The sequence below is a fragment of the Hylobates moloch genome, unplaced genomic scaffold, assembly GCF_009828535.3.
Source record: "Hylobates moloch isolate HMO894 unplaced genomic scaffold, HMol_V3 SCAFFOLD_2, whole genome shotgun sequence".
NCBI lineage: Eukaryota > Metazoa > Chordata > Mammalia > Primates > Hylobatidae > Hylobates > Hylobates moloch.
The window spans coordinates 20481293-20501235 of NW_026652277.1; the positions used below are offsets into that span (position 1 = coordinate 20481293).

Genomic DNA, 19943 nt, shown 5'->3' on the forward strand with positions numbered 1-19943 from the left:
TTTACAAGGTGGTGGTTTCATCTACTTTGGGTTGGGTATCTACCCGGAAGAGGAACTGCTGTGTTCTATGGTAGTTCTATTTTTAATTTCTTTAGGAACTTCCATACTGTTTTCCACAGTGGCTCTACCCATCTACATTCCCACCCACAGTGTGCTAAAGTTTCCTTTTCTAGGAGTGTATTTTCTAATAGGTTTTTCTGGTTATCTAATTTCAGTGTTTCTGCTCTTCTGCATAAACAACAAATGCTCACAATAAGAGAGGTTGCGATATTTGGGGGAAAAAAAATCTATCAATACTATTTCTACATCCTTAGGCCCTCTAGCGGACCACTGAGAAGGTCTCTTGATGCCTCAGGAGTCAATTTCTTGGTAAAAATCTAAACAATGCAATGCAGACCAGATGCTTAGAAAAGCTCCAGGAATGGATTAAACCTCCAAGGAAGAGACTCCGCTCACCTACAAGTCTAGGTCACTGGTCCTCTAAATAGCGTTTAAGTCTCCCACAGGATAAAATCCAAGGAAAGTGTGCTGGGACCATGTTCCTTGAGCCCTATCTCTGCAGAGATTGGGATTCAGCACTGCCTGCGCTCTAGTTCCAGACTTCTTCAGCGCATCTAGACACACAGCCTCAAGAATGTGCTGAACTATACCAAGTTCCCAATGCGCTATGCTCTCTCTCGTCTGCCCTTTTTCTGCCTAGAACATTCCTTTCCCATTTCTCTACTTGACTATCTCTCTCTATTTTATTTATTTTTATTTATTACTTTTTAAAGGCAGGGTCTTACTCTGTCACCCAGGTTGGAGTGCAGTGGTGTGACCTCAGCTCAGTGCAAACTCCACCTCCTGGGTTCAAGCGATTCTCATGCCTCAGCCTCCTGAGTAGCTGGGATTACAACCAGCTGATTTTTGTATTTTTAGTAGAGAAGGGTTTTTGCCATGTTGGCCAGGCTAATCTCGAACTCCTGACCTCAAGTAACCTGCTTGCCTTGGCCTCCCAAAGTGCTGGAATTACAGGCATAAGTTACCATGTCTGGCCTCTACTTGGCTATTTCTAACCCTACGCAATACTCCATCACAACGCTTTCCTGAGCACAATGGTTTTATACAACTGGTTCACCTAACAGAATGTGAGTTCTCTGAAAACAATAACTGTTTCTTTTATTTTTGTGTTCCCAGTATCTCACACATACAAGAGATACTAGATAAATGTTTGGTGACTGAGCAGAAGGAGTTATGGGTACCAGTAAAACACCAGGGCAATTGGCCCACTGCCCTCTGGATACATGCTATGGATGATAAACTGAGAGTTCTTTCCAGAATGTACTGAAGCATCTCTTGCAACTCTTGAATATGTATTACATGGGATGAAATGCTGGAAGCAAAGCCTGGCTAGGGTGGGTTAAACTGCTACAAAATTCAGAAACTTACTTTCAGTCAGTTAAGGCAGGACTAGGGCATCCCCATAAGATTCTCTCACAGCAAAATGGGAAAGGTCACGAGGTTGGAAAGCTGAAAATATCTATTTTGAAAAGTGCATCTGTTTTTCATTCCCCATCACACTCCCATATCCTTTATGTTTTCCGGAAGAAAAAAGAAACACATAGCATACCTGAAGCAAAACTGAATACAAGTTCAAATCGAGGCAGGTAAACACCGGGTGAGATTGCAAGCACATACGAATACTTTCAATACCAGAAAACTGCAAGTTAAGGAAAACCAAAGAAACACAAAGTAATACCGGGAAGCAGATACACGTTGCAGGCAATGAACTAGAGGCAAACACAAGGATCAAAGGAAACCTCACAGTGAAATAAGCTGAAATCATCAGGATCCTTTCCACCAAAGGAGCTGTGTGTCAAATAAAATATAAGTTAAGTGAATCTAATACCAAAAGGCAGTAAAGATAATTTCAAGTAATACTATTCATGAATCAAAACAAAATTGGGTAAAGGTTAAATAAAAGCCTCTGTTCTTAAATCAAAGTAACACAGTAGAGATGTAAAATGAAAACCCTTTGGTAATTTAATAGATTGAAGAGTAAAGAAAGTCCAAAATAATCATATAAGAAAATGAAAATACTGAACAATCAAAGTAAGATGGGAAAATATCATGGGAAACACACAACCAAAATGATGATAAAAACTTAAAGGAGAAGGCTTATCTGTTAATGCTCAGGAAAACCAAATGTGAATGATGAAAACCTTGTACTTTTGCCTTAATGAAATGAGTTGATTGTTCAACCCTTTGTCCTAACAATCAGAACTTCCTCTAACTCGAAAGAAGGAACGAAAACTGTGACTCTCATAACTGCCCAAGTACTTCATTCATAAAGTAAAACAGACCCCTTTCAGAACATAAACACATTCTTACACATAGAAAGAAGAGAAAAAAAAAAGTTTATTTAAGGCACTTAGCTGAGGAAATATAAAATATCTGCTTCTTGTTCTGCACCATTCTTACAACACATGCAAACTTTCAGCCTAATAAGGTTAAATGACCTCTTTGATAACCCGGACCAAGTCATGAGAGCATTGGGACTGAAGTCCAATGTCTCGTCCTCCAGTTCAGGGTTCCAGCCACCACAGGACACCACTGCCACACGCCCCACCCCGACCACAAGGAGACAACCAAATATTAAAGGACGTCTTTCTGGGACATAACACATTTTATCATGTAAATTACAGCTAGACAGGAGGAATAAATTCTAGTGTTCTATAGCACTGTAGGATGACTATAGTTAACAAGAATATATTCTATAGTTTCAAATAGCTAGAAGAAGGATGTTTAATGTTCCCAATACAAAGAAATGATAAATGTTCAAGATGATGAATATGCTAATTACCATGTTCTGATCACTCTATGGTGTATATATCGAAACATCCCTTGGTACCTCATGCATATGTACAATTATTATTTATCCATTGAAACATTAAAAAAGAAAAATCAATCCTTAAAATAGTCCATTATAGCAGTGGTATTGGGAAGATGATCCTGAACCAAAAAATTTTAACTACACTTTGTTTTAAAAAGTAAATAAATTTAAAAGAATCAACAACATCCAGAAGAAAAATCGCATTTCTAAATATTTATAAACATTTCTTCATCTTACCCCTAACTAGTATTATTATAAAATTCTTTTCAATTTCTAGGATAGAATTTAAACAAATGCATATGATTGACTGTTACCGTTAAAAGCACTAACTATTTTCATCACTCCACTTTTTATAGAGTCAATCAGCACCTTCTCACCAGAGCCCAGCAGAGCACACATTTCAAAGGGGACCCTAAATTTCAAAGCCACTGAGAAATCATGGAGACTTCTTTCCTTCTGTACATATATATACTGGGAATGTTTCCACTTTAGAGTATTTTTTCAGCTATGCTTTAATGTCATTGAAATATATCAAAACATCATCAAAAATATAAGAATCTTTTTGAAAGCCTTCCCCAAGAGAATTTTATTTTATAAAAATAATTATACTTACATATATTTATGCATGTGGTCCTTGTGTTTAAAATATTCATTTGGCCATTTTATTCCCTCTCCAAATAGTTGCTGAATGCTTATTCTAAGAGCTAGAGACACAACAGTCAACAAAACAGCCAGTATCTCTGATCTTGTTGGGCATGCAGAGAGAGCCAAATAAATAAATCAATATATAATACCTGAAGTGGTACCAGGGGCTATGAAGGAAAAAATGCAGAGAAAAGGGACAGTCAGTCAGGAAAGGGGTGCTATTTTATTTCTAGCAGTTAGAGAGGGTGCCATCTGAGCACTGGACATTCAATTCAAAATATGTACTCATTAGCGCACTTCAAGCAGTAGCCCAAACAATTCCATACAAAGTTCCCCTAGCAATCATCCTCCTGTAGTTTTCTTGATAAGTGGATCATTTGCTTTATCAATCCTCATCATCACACAAGGGTTCACATGATTAACCCTACCATTATGGCCTCTAGCTGTAATATGATTTATTTCAACATTAGCAGAAACTAACCGAGCACCGTCCCACTTGAGAGGGTGAATCAGAATTAGTCTTGGGCTCCAATGCTGAATATGCTGCAGGCCCACTGAAACATAAAGAAAAATGGCACTTAGCTAAGCAAATATCTGGGGTGGGAGGAGTATTCCAGGCTGGGGGAACAGTGTGTGCAAAAGCCCCGGGGGGAAGCATTCTTGGAAAGTTTGAGTAAAGCAAGGGGACCGGAAACGGTGCGAGTGGATAGATATACTCGGAATGGCAGAAAATTAGTTCAGAGCAGTGGCCGGGGCCCAAGATTGGACATGGGTCTTGTAGACAATGATGAAAATTTGGGTTATATTCAGAATAAAATGATAGAAGACTGACATGATGTCACCAGGGTTTCAAGAAGATCATTCCAGATGTCAGGTGGAGAACAGATCAGAGCAGGAGGTGGGTGGAAGATGGTGTGGCCAGAGCAGAAGCAGGCAAACCAGTCAGAAGGCAACTATGATTCTCCAAATGAGAGATGACTGTGGCTGACATAAGGGTAGGGCCAAGCACTCAGATTCTGGATATTTTTGTCATGGTCCAGCTGACAAGATTTGCCATTGAACTGGACGTGGGGTATGAGTGAAAGACATGAGTCAGGGATGACTCCAAAGGGTTTAAGTAGCTGGAAAGTTGTAGTTGTCGCTTAGCAAACTGGGAAGCTCAGAAAGGAGATTTCTGCAGGGAAGAGGGAAGCAGAGAGGTGGTATTGAACTTATAAGGCGCAATATATGTCACTAATCATTTGAATACTGACATCAGGTGCCAATTGGTAGAATGTGCTTTGCTTCACTTAAATTAAATTAGCATATACCGATGTATCCTAAAATCTTTTCAAATTCATATGGATCTTTTGTGGGCACATGTCACTTGTGTTTATGTTATAAAACTTATTGGTACATCTTGACTTTTGCTTCATACCCCAATACCTATTTTTAAAAATAGGCAATGTCCCTAAAGACAGAGCATCTTGGCCTCAAAACAGAGGACTGAGAACAACAGAAATTTATAAATGACCCCAAAGAGTCAATTTTTTGGCCGAGCACAGTCGTTCATGTCTGTAATCCCAGCATTTCGGGAGACTGACGCAAGCGGATCACTTGAGATCAGGAGTTCAAGACCAGCCTGGCAAAACCCCATCTCTACTAAAAATACAAAAATTAGCCAAGTGTGGCGGCGTGTACCTGTAATCCCAGCTACTCAAGAGGCTGAGGCAGGAGAATCATTTGAACCTGGGAGGCAGAGGTTGCAGTGAGCCAAGATCACGTTACTGTACTCCAGCCTGAGTGACACAGCGAGACTCCGTTTCAAAAAAAAAAAAACTCAACTTTTTCTTACAAGGCATTATTTGAGTCACTGAGTCATCACTGCTGTCCAAAATCTCCCCCCATCTTTGAAGGAGTATGAAATTCCTCCTTTAAAAAAAATATGATTATTCCCTCTTACCCATCCATGTGTTACTCTTACTCAAATTCTAGTATAAATGCAAGAATATTTGCCTATACCTTCTTCCAATGAGACATTTTCTCATTCAGTTTGGCTTAGGATAGGGTCCTCTTGCTAGAAATAATTAGAAAAGAGAAGGAATGTGGGCTTAAGAAAAAGAGGTGATTAACTAACAGCAGCAGGTTTTTACAGCCTCAGAGGAGAGAACGCAAAGAGACAAGTCACGTGGGTGTGGTCTGCTGCTGCAGAGGGAGTAGAGGCATCCAGGCAGAGGGCCTCCGAATGCCTGATCTCTACACAGATTCATTCAGGACCTAAATCATAGACTTGGATGGATGATTTCCAAACTGACCTCCAGTGCGGCCTCCTCTTCTGAATTCTAATTGTGTGTGTGATGCTTCCATTTGAACATCTCAATGTTCTGCACTATCCAATGCATGCTTCTATCCAATCAGATATTGCATGCTCTGTCCTGTCAGAAACATTTTTCTCCCAAACCCCACAGCCTCGTTAACGTCCATCAGCATTCACATCTCTAATCAAATATCCCCTCCCCAAGGAAGGCTTCCCTGACATCAAGGCCAGATGCAGCTGCGCTGTTATTGCAGCCCTCATTCCACCCCCTCACAGGCCTGATTCTGCTCTTCATTATGTATTACTTGTGTAAGTGTCTGCTAAATGTCAAGGTCCCCCCACTAGCCTCTAAGCCCCTTACAGCGGATGCATGTTTCTTTTGCTTACTGCTGTGTGCATTGCCAGATCTAAGCTCTTGGCCGGTGCACAAACAGAACTCAGTAAACATGTGGTGACTAGACGAATGAATGATGGGCTGGGGAGGAGAGACATGAAATCAAGGGTCACTCATGAAACAAAGACTCTCTGGTACGTTGCCTTTGGGAAAGACATCAATTCCAATATGCTGAACTGAGTAATATTAAATAAGTTTGATCAACATTAGTTCTTGTACTTGCTTTGGGTTTTATTTATCTCTTTAAATATCAATATTATTCTGCATCTACAGAACCAGGAAGGACACTGAGGGGAGAAATCAGTGACCCCACGTCCAAAAAAAGTAATCAGAGGTCGGGCACGGTGGCTCACGCCTGTGATCCCAGCACTTGGGAGGCCGAGGTGGGTGGATCACTTGAGGTCAGGAGTTCCAGACCAGCATGGACAACATTACGAGATGCCCATCTCTATAAAAAATATAAAAATTAGCTAGGTGTGGTGGCACACACCTGTAGACCCCCCTACTCGGGAGGCTGAGGCACAAGAATCACTTGAACCCAGGAGGTGAAAGTTGTAGTGAGCTGAGATTGTGCCACTGCACTCCAGCCTGGGCAACAGAGCAAGACTCTATCAAAAAAGTAATCAGAAGTCACTGAACCCTTCATTAGCAATTCAGACAGACACAAAAGGGAGAGATTTTCTCATGTATATTTTACCCACAATAAAACAACCAGTTTATAATGATTTCATTAGTTACACAGAAAGGAGACCTTTAATAAATTTCTACCAAAGTAAGGCCAGTCCAGTTTTATAATTCAAGAGGTATAGAATATAATAAATTTTATTCCCATTAGTGTTTCACTGTAATGAGTGAAAAAAAATTACACAATTATAAAATCTTTCGCAGCTTCATCATTTCCTCAGTCACATTACTTTTTACCCACCAAGGTGTTAAGTTGCTCAGCCTCAAAATTTCCTGCCTTTGAGATTTCAACAATATGGACTTTGAGTTGAAAGGGAAATTCAGTACTGCTTTTGTTCTCATATGCTTCAGTCCTTTCCCCCTCCTTGCTGTACTAAAATATAACTGCAACGAGGTGAGGAAACATTTTAGTCTTAACCTTTAAAAACAGATTTATAAGTAAAATTAGTTTAATATCCTAAAGAAATTCATTGAAGTCCTAGGCTTAATCCATCAGCCTGGATGCAGAAAACAGAAGATACAGGAAAGGAGTGGGTACATAAAATAGAGACAAGATTATTAACAATCAATAGTATTTCTCATTTTAAAAAAAAAACCCTCTCATATCCCAAGTATTATGCCCAATTTCTTTTGGCAAGACCTAACTCTGTCTGCAAGTTTATATTAATATTTAAACATATACACATTCATTGTCACCTCTTAGGCAGCCCAATATTACTGTAAGATTGATTTTTTTCCTTAATGGAAATCATATACAAACTATGCAGAACTCAAGTTTCTGCTATGACTGTGTAGTGTGTATATTTATCACATAAAACTCCTGTGAAACAGATTCCAAGTAGCAAATCTCAAGACCCTTTTGTCATTACAAATCCATTGCTGTGATAGTAGTGAAGTAAGACGGGGAAAAATAACATGCAAAAATGCAAATTAGTAGGGTTTTTTCTTAAAAAAAAAAAAAAAAAGACTATTAACTTTCTGAACTTAATTTTAAATTCTCAAATACAGCCAGGATAGATGTTCATGCAAAAGTGAAAAGAATTTTAAAGACACTCTTGTGACACACTTAAAAAACGAATCGATTTTCTTTGTAAGCGGTGAATGTTTGATACCTCCTTCATCAGACGGTCTTGTTACCTCACTGCAGCATGAAAAGCTAGGGTACATCTCGGAGATTTCTGACCTGTCGTCTCCGAGACCTGTACCGAAAGTACTGCTGGAATGGGATCGAGACCAAAGTCGCCTATAGTGACTCGCCTTTTCTATATTGGAGGGAAAATATTTACAAGTGTGATTAAGTGACTCGAAAAACAAAATCAACAAAAAATTACTTAAAAGCTTAACAGAGAAGAAAAACAATCTCTTAGTAAAGAATAACTCAAAATCTCAGCTCTAGGCACCTATTCCCAAACTTCAGCATGCATTGCATCAACTACATGAATGACTTACCCGTCATTTTATGCTTTTTTCAGTCTCAATTTTAAAGGACGGGTAAGGGATAGGAAATTGACAAGGACTAAGAAAACCTTGGTAAACTAATAAATTTTTGTTAATTGTAATGCCTGGTTTTCAATAATTCCTTTAAACTATCACCAGATATATAGTATGTGTTGCCTTTTCTTTATTTTTAGAAAATCAAGTGACACTGTTTGGCTAACTATATGAATGAAATTGACTATAAAAGTACTAGAATTCCAATTTGCCTTGGGTATTCAATTCTATTCACATTAACAATTAAATATACAGTAGAAATCAGGGGTTAGAGCAAGATCTAAATGACATAGCTATCTATTGTTTAACATAACTGTATAACTGTCAGAGAAAATTTGAAATGTCAAATCAAGCCATCATTCATACCCCAACTATTCATTTTTTTGCCTTTAATTACGAACTTGCAATCTAAGTTAAAAGCCAGCTATGCTTCCCATGTAAACTATTCATTTTACATTACATAAAATGTCAAAGAAAATTTTAAAGATACTTGAAAATTTATTTTAAGACATCTATGATGCCCTGTAAAAAACCTTTCTACTGTTCTATATATAATTCTTTAAACCTACCTTTAAAAAATTATGACAATATACTTCATGAAACAAATCTCCTTTTGTCTCAGCAGTTTAGTGCAATCCAAATAACTGTATTTGTAAACCCAGAAACAATATAAAAGCATTCTTGCTAATAAAAAGCTTATTTAAATGAATCTAGGACAGACTAATTAAGATATATTAAAAAGTTTTCTTTTCGTAAATGATTAATTGTATTTAAAAGTAGCATAGCATTTTTTTGGTTTGCCAAATTCTCAGCTTTAAAATTTACATTACACAATACAATGAACCTCTACAGTTCACAGTGGCTTCACTTTTGGGACAAAACCACATAAATGGGATGAACTAAAAAGTGAGCAATACCAGACAGCATATGGAGACTTCTAGACTGAATATTGTCTTCCAGGGGATCAAGGTCGAAGATGGAGCCAGGATCTGTGCGCCAAACTTTGAGGTCTTTTGCCAAAAGGAAGAAATCAACATTCATCAAGAAGGAATTAAAAAAAGGAAAAAAAAAAAAAAAAAGCCAGTACCCAAAAGAGTCAAGACAAAGTCTGCAAAGGAATAGATATAAAAAGCAAACATGTAACAGACAAACTCACAGTGCTGCTGACTTCAGAAGAGAATGAAAAGATACTTGCTTTCACAAGTATCTGTTAAGAAATCTTTGTAATCAGATTGAAGTTGCCTGCTGTATTCATTGAGCTGCCCTGTCAGACCTTGCTGAAGTACCTGTGACCCACCACACAACACAGGAGCACATGGGGCAGCTATATGCATCCCTTCACAGCGCCCTCAAATCCCCAGTCCCTCGTGTTCTCCACAGGCTGAAACAAGCAAAATGTTTGATTATAGTTTCTGATTCAGGACATGTGAGTAATTCATAGGAAACAATTGAGAAGTTTATGTTTAAAAAACAAAACAAAGCAAAAAATCTTCCCTTCCTATAACAGAAATAAATATTTAAAATGTGGAGTACTGGCAAGTCTAGGTTTCATTCTGAGTCTGTGAGTGCAAGCTAAGTGTATCTTAGGGGATGCATATCTTATTAGATACACTTATTTAAAAAGTGTTATAAGCAAGGCACACAGCAAGGAAATATGATGAATGAAAAGAGAAATAATACCAGCTTCCTGCTGTCAATGGACCCCTGCTATATGTGCAAACCACTTTATTCTCCTCTTATTTTAATAACTTCTGAATTCATCAATCCCTCCAACAAAAGGGCATCAGATCCTAAAATAAGCGTTTACAGCTGTACCAACAACTGGAAAATAAAAACCTAGTTATAGACATACAGCAGAAATGGGGCTACAGCAAAAACAATTAATTTGTAAAACAGAACTGGAAATTTGCTTGTCTGTTTTTAATTAATATTATGTAGTACTGACCATATGCCAGGCACTATTCTCATTTAACACCTAATTAATTTAAGTTTCATACATATTATCCTCATTTTGTAGATGAGGAAACTGAGGCACAGAGAAATTGAGTAGCTTGGCCAAGGTTACACAGCTTGTAAGAAGTAGCAGAGCCTCCAACAAAAATAGAAGCAGCACAAATTGGCTTAATCTGAATTACTCAGAAAATCTCTAAACGTGTATTTTCATGCCTGATACAGAAGCTGGCTCATTGGAAAGTTTAATGTTGGCCAATTATGGGAATTTCAACAGAAAACAGTTCTTCCCAGTAAGAATAAATAAACTGACTTCTGGATTACCAAGGAAGTAAATAACTTAGAGTCATACATCTTACATTTTATAAAACAATCATAATTTCAACCCCAATGGTTTTGAGTACTGAATTCTGAGAGCCCACGGTCTAGACAGTTTCATGGTTTTTAGCAACGACCTCACCATCATTCCTGACCTCTGATGTGTGCAGGGCCTGGGAGTAAGCTGTACAGACTTCAGCAGTTCCACCCTAAGTGACATAAATCAGAACCCCTGCACTATCCCTTAAGATAGTTCCATCCCTTTAGCACAAAGCAATGAAACTCTAATTTGGTGTCACATTTAATGAAAACATCACAACTCATCCATCCAACTTAATGTGATCCTTTTAAGTAATCAACTCAGGCAGATCAGCAAAGCTACAAACATGTTTGGAATCCTTCTTCGGAAAATACTTTCAGAGTCACTTTAGTATAATCATCGAAGTTACTTAGTGCTGCTCTGACTTTAGTACCCTGGTTTTGTAACCCTGTCAAAGTTAGCTTATCTCTAAATGGCCTTTCACTAGTACCCAAATATAAGCTCCTACTTTTGAAGATGAAGAAAACCTAACACTGATATTACTGAGTGGCATATGCCAAAAATATTCTTTAAGCTACGTAACTACATAACTCAGAGGTTAACTGCTCTGAAGGAGACAATAGCCTTTAGTTGTTGACACAGATTGAAAAATCAATAACCATCCTTCCTAGCCCTGCCTTATACTTCAGTAAGATCTTTTCTGATCTCTCAGCCACCATTCAACAAATATCCTTCCAGGATTTCTCCTGACTATAAGAAACAGCAGGAAAAAAAGTTTGCTCTCTTAATTGCAAGACTTTCAGATGGCTCTCAACTATTCCAATCCAGAAATAATATTTTTAAAATGAGCTATTACTATTATAGAATACCATCAGAACGCCCATGGCATGTCTGTTTGTGATAAAAGGATCTAAACGCAATATGGTTATTTCTGCCACTTACGCACGTGATGTCAACAGAACAACACATCAACCAAGCAGAAAAACAATTATTTTGTTTTTCTTTTTAAAGAAAAACATTTTAAAGAAAAACAAAATAATTGTTCAACCATTGTGATCACTCATATCTCTGCCGCTTCTTTGCTTAACAAGGAGGAACATTTTTTTTTTTAATTATACTTTAAGTTCTAGGGTACATGTGCACAACATGCAGGTTTGTTACATATGTATACATGTGCCACGTTGGTGTGCTGCACCCATTAACTCATCATTTACATTAGGTATATCTCCTAATGCTATCCCTCCCCCCCACCCACCTCACAACAGGCCCCGGTGTGTGATACAAGGAGGAACACTCTTAGGATTAGCAAGGTATTAAAGACAGAGCTTCCAATAATAGAAAAGACTTGAGATGATACCAGGTGAATACCAGAAATCGCATTCCACATCGTACAAACATAATACTTTACCTGCGGTCCATTTGAAATTGGGTACCACAACCAACACGTGATGAGGAGTCAGATGACTAAAGAGGCTAATTCTGAAGCAGAGCAAGCACGATCTTTTCAACCACACACACCTGCCGAGAAACGCCGTCGGCTTACCAACAATGATTCCAGGCCTCCTGTCCATCTCCACGATGTGAGGGTGGACCCCTTTATAGGCAGCATCGCTAACCACCTGGGTGTTCTTCCTCACTCTCTCTGTCACAGGATCGTCCACGACAGGAGTAAAGCCTCTCCCCTTTGTTTTTTCAAAATCTTCGTGGTATTTTACCTGAAAAAGGAAAAATCATCACACTGAATTTTGCGGATAGTTACCTCTTTCACAACATTTTTATTAAATGACAGGTGTACACTGCACTGGCTGCGTGCAGATTGTCTGCATGTATGTATCTTTTCCAAATACTCCAAAACTAAAGTCTGGAACTTCAGTTTCTCAGCATCAGAAATCAAGTGCTGATATTTTCACAAAGTTTTTAACCATTATAGCTCATATCTATTTTAAATTATATATAAAACTATATATAATTATTAATGAGAGGTTGTAAAAGATACACATTCTCAAATCCTGGTTACTTCCTAAAATACACTAACTTAAATATAAATTAAATTTCCTATCTCTTAACCTTCAGTATGCAATAAAGTGATATCTATTTTCAGGCAATCATTCATGAAAATGGCATTATTTAAAATTAGTTTGAAATTTTATAGGTAACAATATACACCATTTTTAATATAACTACAAAAACTTACATTTCAAAATATACTTTTTTCATGTCCTGAAATTAGGTCCGGGAGATAGTTGTATAACTGTAAATTATACTAGAAACCACTGAATCGAACACTTTAAATGGGCAAACTTTATGGTAGGTAAATTATATCTGATAATATAATTTTTAAAACATACATTTTAAAAACACACTTTTAAAAACACACTTTTTTTCATATCCTTTATGACAGGCAAACAGACCAAATTTTGTCTTAGAATTAATTGCAAAGAAGTCTATACAAATATCTTTCACACCATGAGTTTATAGTAGTCACGTTAGAAATGAAGACACACCAGAAGAAGTCACTGAGAAAAATCATTTTATTAGACTAAATGTTTCCATTGCATTTCAGTGTGATTAGAAATGCCCCTCCGCCAAAAGACAAGCCAACCACATTTCCATACTTTGTTAGTTATCGGATTAATAGTGAAGTAACGCCATCCGTGCACTGGATCCGGCCATTCCTTAGCATGTTTTAAGAATGATCTGGTTGGACCCTACCATTGAAATATGATTTTGTGCTTCTTTAACATGTCTCATAGCAGGTGTATCTAAGATCAGACTTGGTCTACCTTTCATCTGTTTATGGTCCTGGGTATATTTTACCTGCAAAGTAAATAGTAGGCATAAGACAATGATAAGAAAACACATGATATAACATTTTTAAGCTTTACAAATGAGTGAAACACATGCAACATACTTGAAATTATTTTCCAGGTAACTTTTTCAGTGAATTAAATTTTGTTCTAGAATAGCAACCTAAAATTTTACATTCAAAGATCTCCTCCACTGCCTACTGCAAAATGACCTAAATCTATCAACTGAAAACAAATGTGTGAATGACCAATAGTAACTAACTATCTAGTCTGTAAACCTGGGGAGGCCCGAGGACTCATATCTGTAATCACAGCACTTTGGAAAGCTAAGGTGGGAGGATTACTTGAGGCCTGGGATTTGAGACCAAGCTGGGCAGCACAGTGAAACCCCCCATCTCTACAAGTAAAAATTAAAAAAAAAAAAAAAAAATTAGTTGGGCGTGTGCCTGTAGTCCCAGCTGCTTGAGAGGTTAAGACAAGACAGCTGCTTGAGCCCAGGAATTCAAAGCTGCAATGAGCTATGATTGTGGTATTGCATTCCAGCCCGGGCAAGAGACTGTGTCTCAAACACACACACACAAACACACACACACACACACACACACACACACACAACTGGTTATCATATTTAAGTTAAACAGAGAAAATCCAAAACTATTAAATAGAACCGAAAGTTATTTTGTTTCTAAATTTCCCCATTTTCTACCATAAGAGTGCTGAAAAATGCATACAAGCTATTCTCTACTTCTTTTTATATTTTTCTCTGCTCAGGGAATAAGAAACAATGAGGAACAAATTTAGTTGTTCTAAGCAGCCACAACTTAAAGGTAATTTATGTTAAATACACACAGCATCTCTGGACAGAAAAGTCACTAGGAAGCTGTACATTGCAAAGCCTAAATGCCGATTCTCAGGCAAACAGCTATTCAGGGTGTGCTAAGAAAAAGGCCTGTGTTCTTGACAACTGCCCATCAGAACACTGTCATTTATGAAACCGATTAGGTGTAACATATGGATACCACTTATTGTGGACCTGAGGGCATTATGTACAATTCAGAATTGAAGCCCTGATATTCACTAAGAGGAAGCACAATATTTAAATAAGATACTAATGTACACCACTGGACTTTGGTGAGCAACTGAATTCTACGTTAATTGTATTTAAGGATTATTTTCTGTAAGTCTTTAGTGGGGGTAATGATTCATCTCCTATTTTGTTTTGCAGACAGCATTTAACAATCCACGTTCAATGAAATATTTCAGTAAAATGACAATTATTTAACGCACACATCAAAGGCTTTATCACTTTCAAAGACACGGCTAACATAGCATGAATCATTGTTTAAATGAATACAATTTTAACCTAAGCTTTGAACGTAACTGTTGGTCACATCTGGAAATAACAAAGAGTTGCAAGATAATGTAAATGTTTGCAGTGGCAGCTTTTGGAAGTCATCTGAAATAACACATGTACTTATTGGACACATCACAAATGTTTCTTGAAAATAACGTTTATTTTCACAAGCAAAAGAGGACTGCAAGTAAATAATAAAAAACACATCCTTTGTGATGGTCTAAAATGAAGAAAACCACTTGCCGAGCTAATATTTTCTTGATTCTTCTTCACTCTTTCCATTTCAGGAGTTACACTTAAAGCAGTAGCTCTTCCCAGCTGACCTTTGTAATAAACCTATCATTTCAGAGAACAAAAAAATAGAACACTGTGAATCAATTCAACTAAGAGACTTATTTATTTATTTAAGACAGGGTCTTGCTCTGTCACCCAGGCTGAAGTGCAGTGGTACAATTTTTGCTCACCACAGCCTCGACCACCCAGGCTCAGGCAATCCTCCCAGCTCAGCCTCCCAGGTAGCTGGGATTACAGGCACATGCCACCATGCCTGGCTAATTTTTGTATTTTTGTAGAGATTGAGTTTTGCCATGTTGTCCAAGCTGATCTGAAACTCCTGGGCTCAAGTGATCCACCCACCTCAGCCTCCCAAAGTGATGGGATGACAATCCTGAGCCACGGTACCTGGCTCATAGTATTTATTTTAATGGGTTAGCCAGGGAAGTTTTGTAGGAAACTACAAAAAATATTTTCAGAGGTTGAGTTGTATTTAAAATGCTGGCATCTTAAATCAATCTATTTCATTTCATCCCATAAGAGAGTACATGTGTCCAAATCACTGTGGATGTACTCGAATACATAGGCACACCATCCGTAAAGTTGTAATAAATATTTAATCACAAAAGGAAATGAGAATAAATGTCTTCATGGATATTACTTAAAGGTATTCACCATAGACTGGTACTATATGGTCATGGTTTCTTAGGAATTAACTGTGGCAGAATTTTTGTAAAGATGTGTTTAAATAGGTGACTGTGGGCATCCTTAAAAAAGCCAGCATGCTTCTCACTGGTCCATTCCTTGTCTCAATAACCATGTTCCTTTTTGAGAGTAATGGAGTCACATGGGGGAAAGATGGGCGTCTACTTCTCTAAAATATAGTTGTTAGGAAAAGCATCAATCACCTGCCTTTGCATTGTAAACCCGAAAAATGACTTTAAAGGTGTGAAGAATAAAAGATTTCTTTGAAAGTAAGAGATTTACAAGTTTCCTCTTCCAAAGAACCCAATCTATATGTTAATGACTTTAAAAGAGGACTTTCTTCTTGAACTGCATCTGTGAATTATTTCAACAACAGGGAACAGGAGTAGGCCACAAGTTGGTGTCTAGGTAAAAACTGCCAGCCCCTTATTAAGTGTGCCCCCAAAATGGTCCTGTCCAATATAATCTATTCAGCCATGCATACATTATCATTTCTTCCTAGACTTTGCCCAAAAATGGAGTCATAATTGTGGGGAGTGGAAAGTGGGGCTCGGAGGAAGCACAAGAACAGGAACACATGCAGGTAGAAAAGGGAGGGAAAACATTTGTTTGTAGGGCCAGGATACCAGAAGCTATGACTGTGGGCCTTGAGGGGACCATAGCACCCATCAGCTAGATGGCAAGATAGAAGGGATATACAACAACCTGTCAAAAAAAGTCACCCAGGCCCAGTGGCACACGTCTGTAATTCCAGCACTTTGGGAGGCCAAGGCGGCTGGATTGCATGAGCTCAGGAGTTTGAGACCAGCCCAAACCCCGTCTCTACAAAAAATACAAAAATGAGCCAGGTGTGGTAGCATGTGCCTGTAATCCCAGCTACTTGGGAGGTTGAGGTGGGAGGATCACGTGAACCCAGAAGGCAAAGGTTGCAGTGAGTCAAGATTGTGCCACTGCACTCCAGCTTGGGCGACAGAGCAAGACCCTGTCTCAAAAAAATACAAAGAAAAAAGTCATCATGGTGAGTCACTGGGAACCCTGAGGTGGGGAACTCCTGACTGTACCCACAATACCAAAGTCCCTGAAATCTTTCAAAGAAGTTGTTAGTCAAATGAGAACAGGACATCAGCTCAAGGTTATGAAAATTCTGTAAATACAATCCCTTCGTTCACAGGTGGACAATACATTTGATAGTGTAAGAAAAAAGTTACTAAGATGATCACACATTGCTGATGTTTTTCTGGTTTTCTTTTGCCCTCTTCAGCTCTGGTGGATCAGAAATTGCAGTTCCCCGTTGAAGTTCTCCCTTATATTTTACCTAAGAAGGATAAATAAGAACTTTAACAGACAGCAGAATGGGCTCCACTGAAATACCACAGAGGACGAGGCTCAAAATTAACACCATCTTTTTACACATATTTTCCACAGTTGATTATATCAACCTTCACGCTTACATATACACCCACATTCCGATGGGTCTGATTTAGCAAGCACAAGTTGTTGGTGGTACTGTTTAAATATGTCTTCGATAAATGCTTTTCTCTTCAATATCAAAATTAACCATAAATTTCACAAATAAAAGTAATGGAATCATAAGGCAATGGGCTTTAAAAGAAACGCCAGAATGAAGTCATTACAAGAGAACTCTTGTGAAGTCCATTCCCTGTCACCCTAGAAGGCTTTTTACTGTCTTCTGACCCTGGGGCTTCTCCCTTCAATAGAAGCTAAAGCTCTCTGACTCCTACCACCTCCCAGGGATATAATAAGGATAAACAGTGTTGAGCCTCATTATCTCCACCCAGGAGAACCTGCTCTTACGTTTTAAAGTCTTTCAGAAGTACTTGCTTTGGAAAAAGAAGGCTTTTGTTTGTATTGGTGAAAGTTCAAAAATACGTTCCAATCTCAGCTCTGCCTTTACTAGCTGGGTGGGGGGCCGGGGGTGGGAGGCCAGCATGTCCTCTGACCTCCCCAAGACTCAGTTTCCCACATCTACCAACCAGAGAAACAAACAGTGCTGACCTCATGGATTTATATAGAACGTTAGTACAGGACCCAGCACAGAGTAGAGGTGCCTTGTTAACTATTTTTGCTTTATTCACAACAGACTATTGAATGATTGAAAAATGTTTTCCATTTATAAGGCTCATGGACTTGATACTGTATCTTAGAATGCCAGTCAAGCCAGGTCTTCTTTTGCCCTGTTCCAATACATATTTTTTTCATTTCATATTGACATCAGATCCAGTATTCTCCATTAACTGCATTTTTTTAAGATATTTACCAACTGAACTATGAGGTCCTTGAGGATAGAAAGTGGGTCTTATCCATCTTTGTGTCTGGGTGACCAGGACAATGCCCAGTACATTTGGGTACTTAATGAAGATCTCTTGAATAAGCAAACACAGCAAAGGTACAGCAACACAGTCTCAAATTTCCTGGACACACAGTTCATGCCCTTCCATAAGGAAATTTGAAAAGGAACATCCAAAAATGCAGAGGGTGTAAAGCTTTTCCTTTTTAAATTTTTAGATAGTTTTTATTAAATCTGGAGTTATTCCATTTATCATCATCATTATTATTGCAGTTGTTAAATTTTACAAAAGAATTAATGCTGCATGGACATATTCACTTTTTTGTATTATGATATGATTCATCCATATAATTACATGTTGCTCAAATTCGTTATTTTTTTAAACTTTTATTTTTAAGTTCAGGGGTACATGTGCAGGTTTGTTACACAGGTGAACTTGTGTTATGGGAGTTTGTTGTACAGATGACTTCATCACCCCGGCATCAAGCCCAGTACTCAGCAGTTACTTTTCCGGATCCTCTCCCTCCTCCCACCCTCTCCCGTCCAACAGGCTCCGGTGTCTGTTATTCCCCTCTAGGTGTCCATGTGTTCTCATCGTTTAGCTCTCATTATTACGCAGTATTTGGTTTTCTGTTCCTGTGTTAGTTTGCTAAGGATAATGGCCTTCCAAAGGGCATATTTTTAAATAAAAATATGTTACGTTTGAGAAAATATAAAAGGAAACAGAAACGACTTGCCGCACTCAGCTGCTCCTGGTTTCGCCTCACTCTCTCTATCTCCGGGGTCATGCTTACCGGAGTGGCCTTGTAGTTCTGCTCTTTATACTGGAGCTGAAAGACAAGGTGCAAGACAGTTTGAGATTATGGGAAATAAATACATCCCAAAACATTGGAATAGATATTTTTAAACGTCACATGGCTACAGAACATTCATTAATAAAATCATCCTCAGGATCTCATAGTGAAATATGTATTGCTTATAGATTTTATCTTCTTGGCAATGCCAGTCTTTTCCTTGTCAAGTGGTTTTTCTGTTGTTTTATTTTTGAGACAAGGTCTTGCTGTGTTGTCCAGGCTGGAGTGCAGTGGCGTCATCACAGCTCACTGTAGCCTCAACCTCCCAAGCTCCAGCGATCCTCCCAACTCGGCCTCCCAAAGTGCTAGGATTACAGGTGTGAGCCACCACACCCAACCCTTATCAAATGTTTTAAATCACACCTTTCGTTGTTTTCCTTCAGATTGTATTATTTATTGACGGCCTCTCTGAGTTTGATCTTTTCAGTAATAATGAATAATCCCTTCATCAGTAAGAATGAATTCTATGAATTCATTTCTTCATAGCACTAAAGCAACATTTATCAAATTGCCACTTTATATTTAAAAATAATAATTCTACATTCTTATCATTGGGAAGGAGAGCCACAAAATCCTGTACCTGAATTTTAGTGATAGACTATTACTGTATAAAGAAACCTTGAACTTCAAAGTTTCTTCTCTGTGCCGTTCTAACAGTGGAAGCCCCATCTCCGACCTAGCGTTATAGAAATTTTCCTGACTTAATGCACAGAGGTGTTTTTCTTAGCTGGGGATCTAACTCCATTGTTTGTGGTCAGCTTTCCCAACAATTCCACAAAAAATGAGCATCAGTCGAGAAAATCAGAATGGCGAGTGAACTTTTGACAGGCAAAAGTAGAGCTGGAGGTTAACATCTCATTAGAAGAAACTTCACAGGGACAGTTTTACTGTCTTTTTAGACTTTAAAGTTCATGTTAGAGAGTTTTATTTTACAAGAAATCCCCACAAGACC

The 19943-nt window shown here is 38.2% G+C and overlaps 1 protein-coding gene across 4 annotated transcripts in view; it reads right to left on the bottom strand.

Moving 5' to 3' along the window:
• The window catches only part of NEBL (nebulette), a 400747-nt gene that overhangs the window by 20447 nt on the left and 360357 nt on the right, over positions 1-19943 (bottom strand). For 2 of the 4 annotated variants that reach the window (XM_032167465.2, XM_032753757.2), the window contains exon 5: positions 12234-12405. In XM_032167465.2, the coding sequence (XP_032023356.1) occupies positions 12234-12405 (172 nt within the window). Of the gene's footprint in view, positions 1-8003; positions 8154-9299; positions 9393-12233; positions 12406-13402; positions 13508-15094; positions 15188-17051; positions 17145-18874; positions 18968-19943 lie in introns of all 4 variants that reach the window. The other 2 variants (XM_032167547.2, XM_032753758.2) reach the window with 2 other exon arrangements.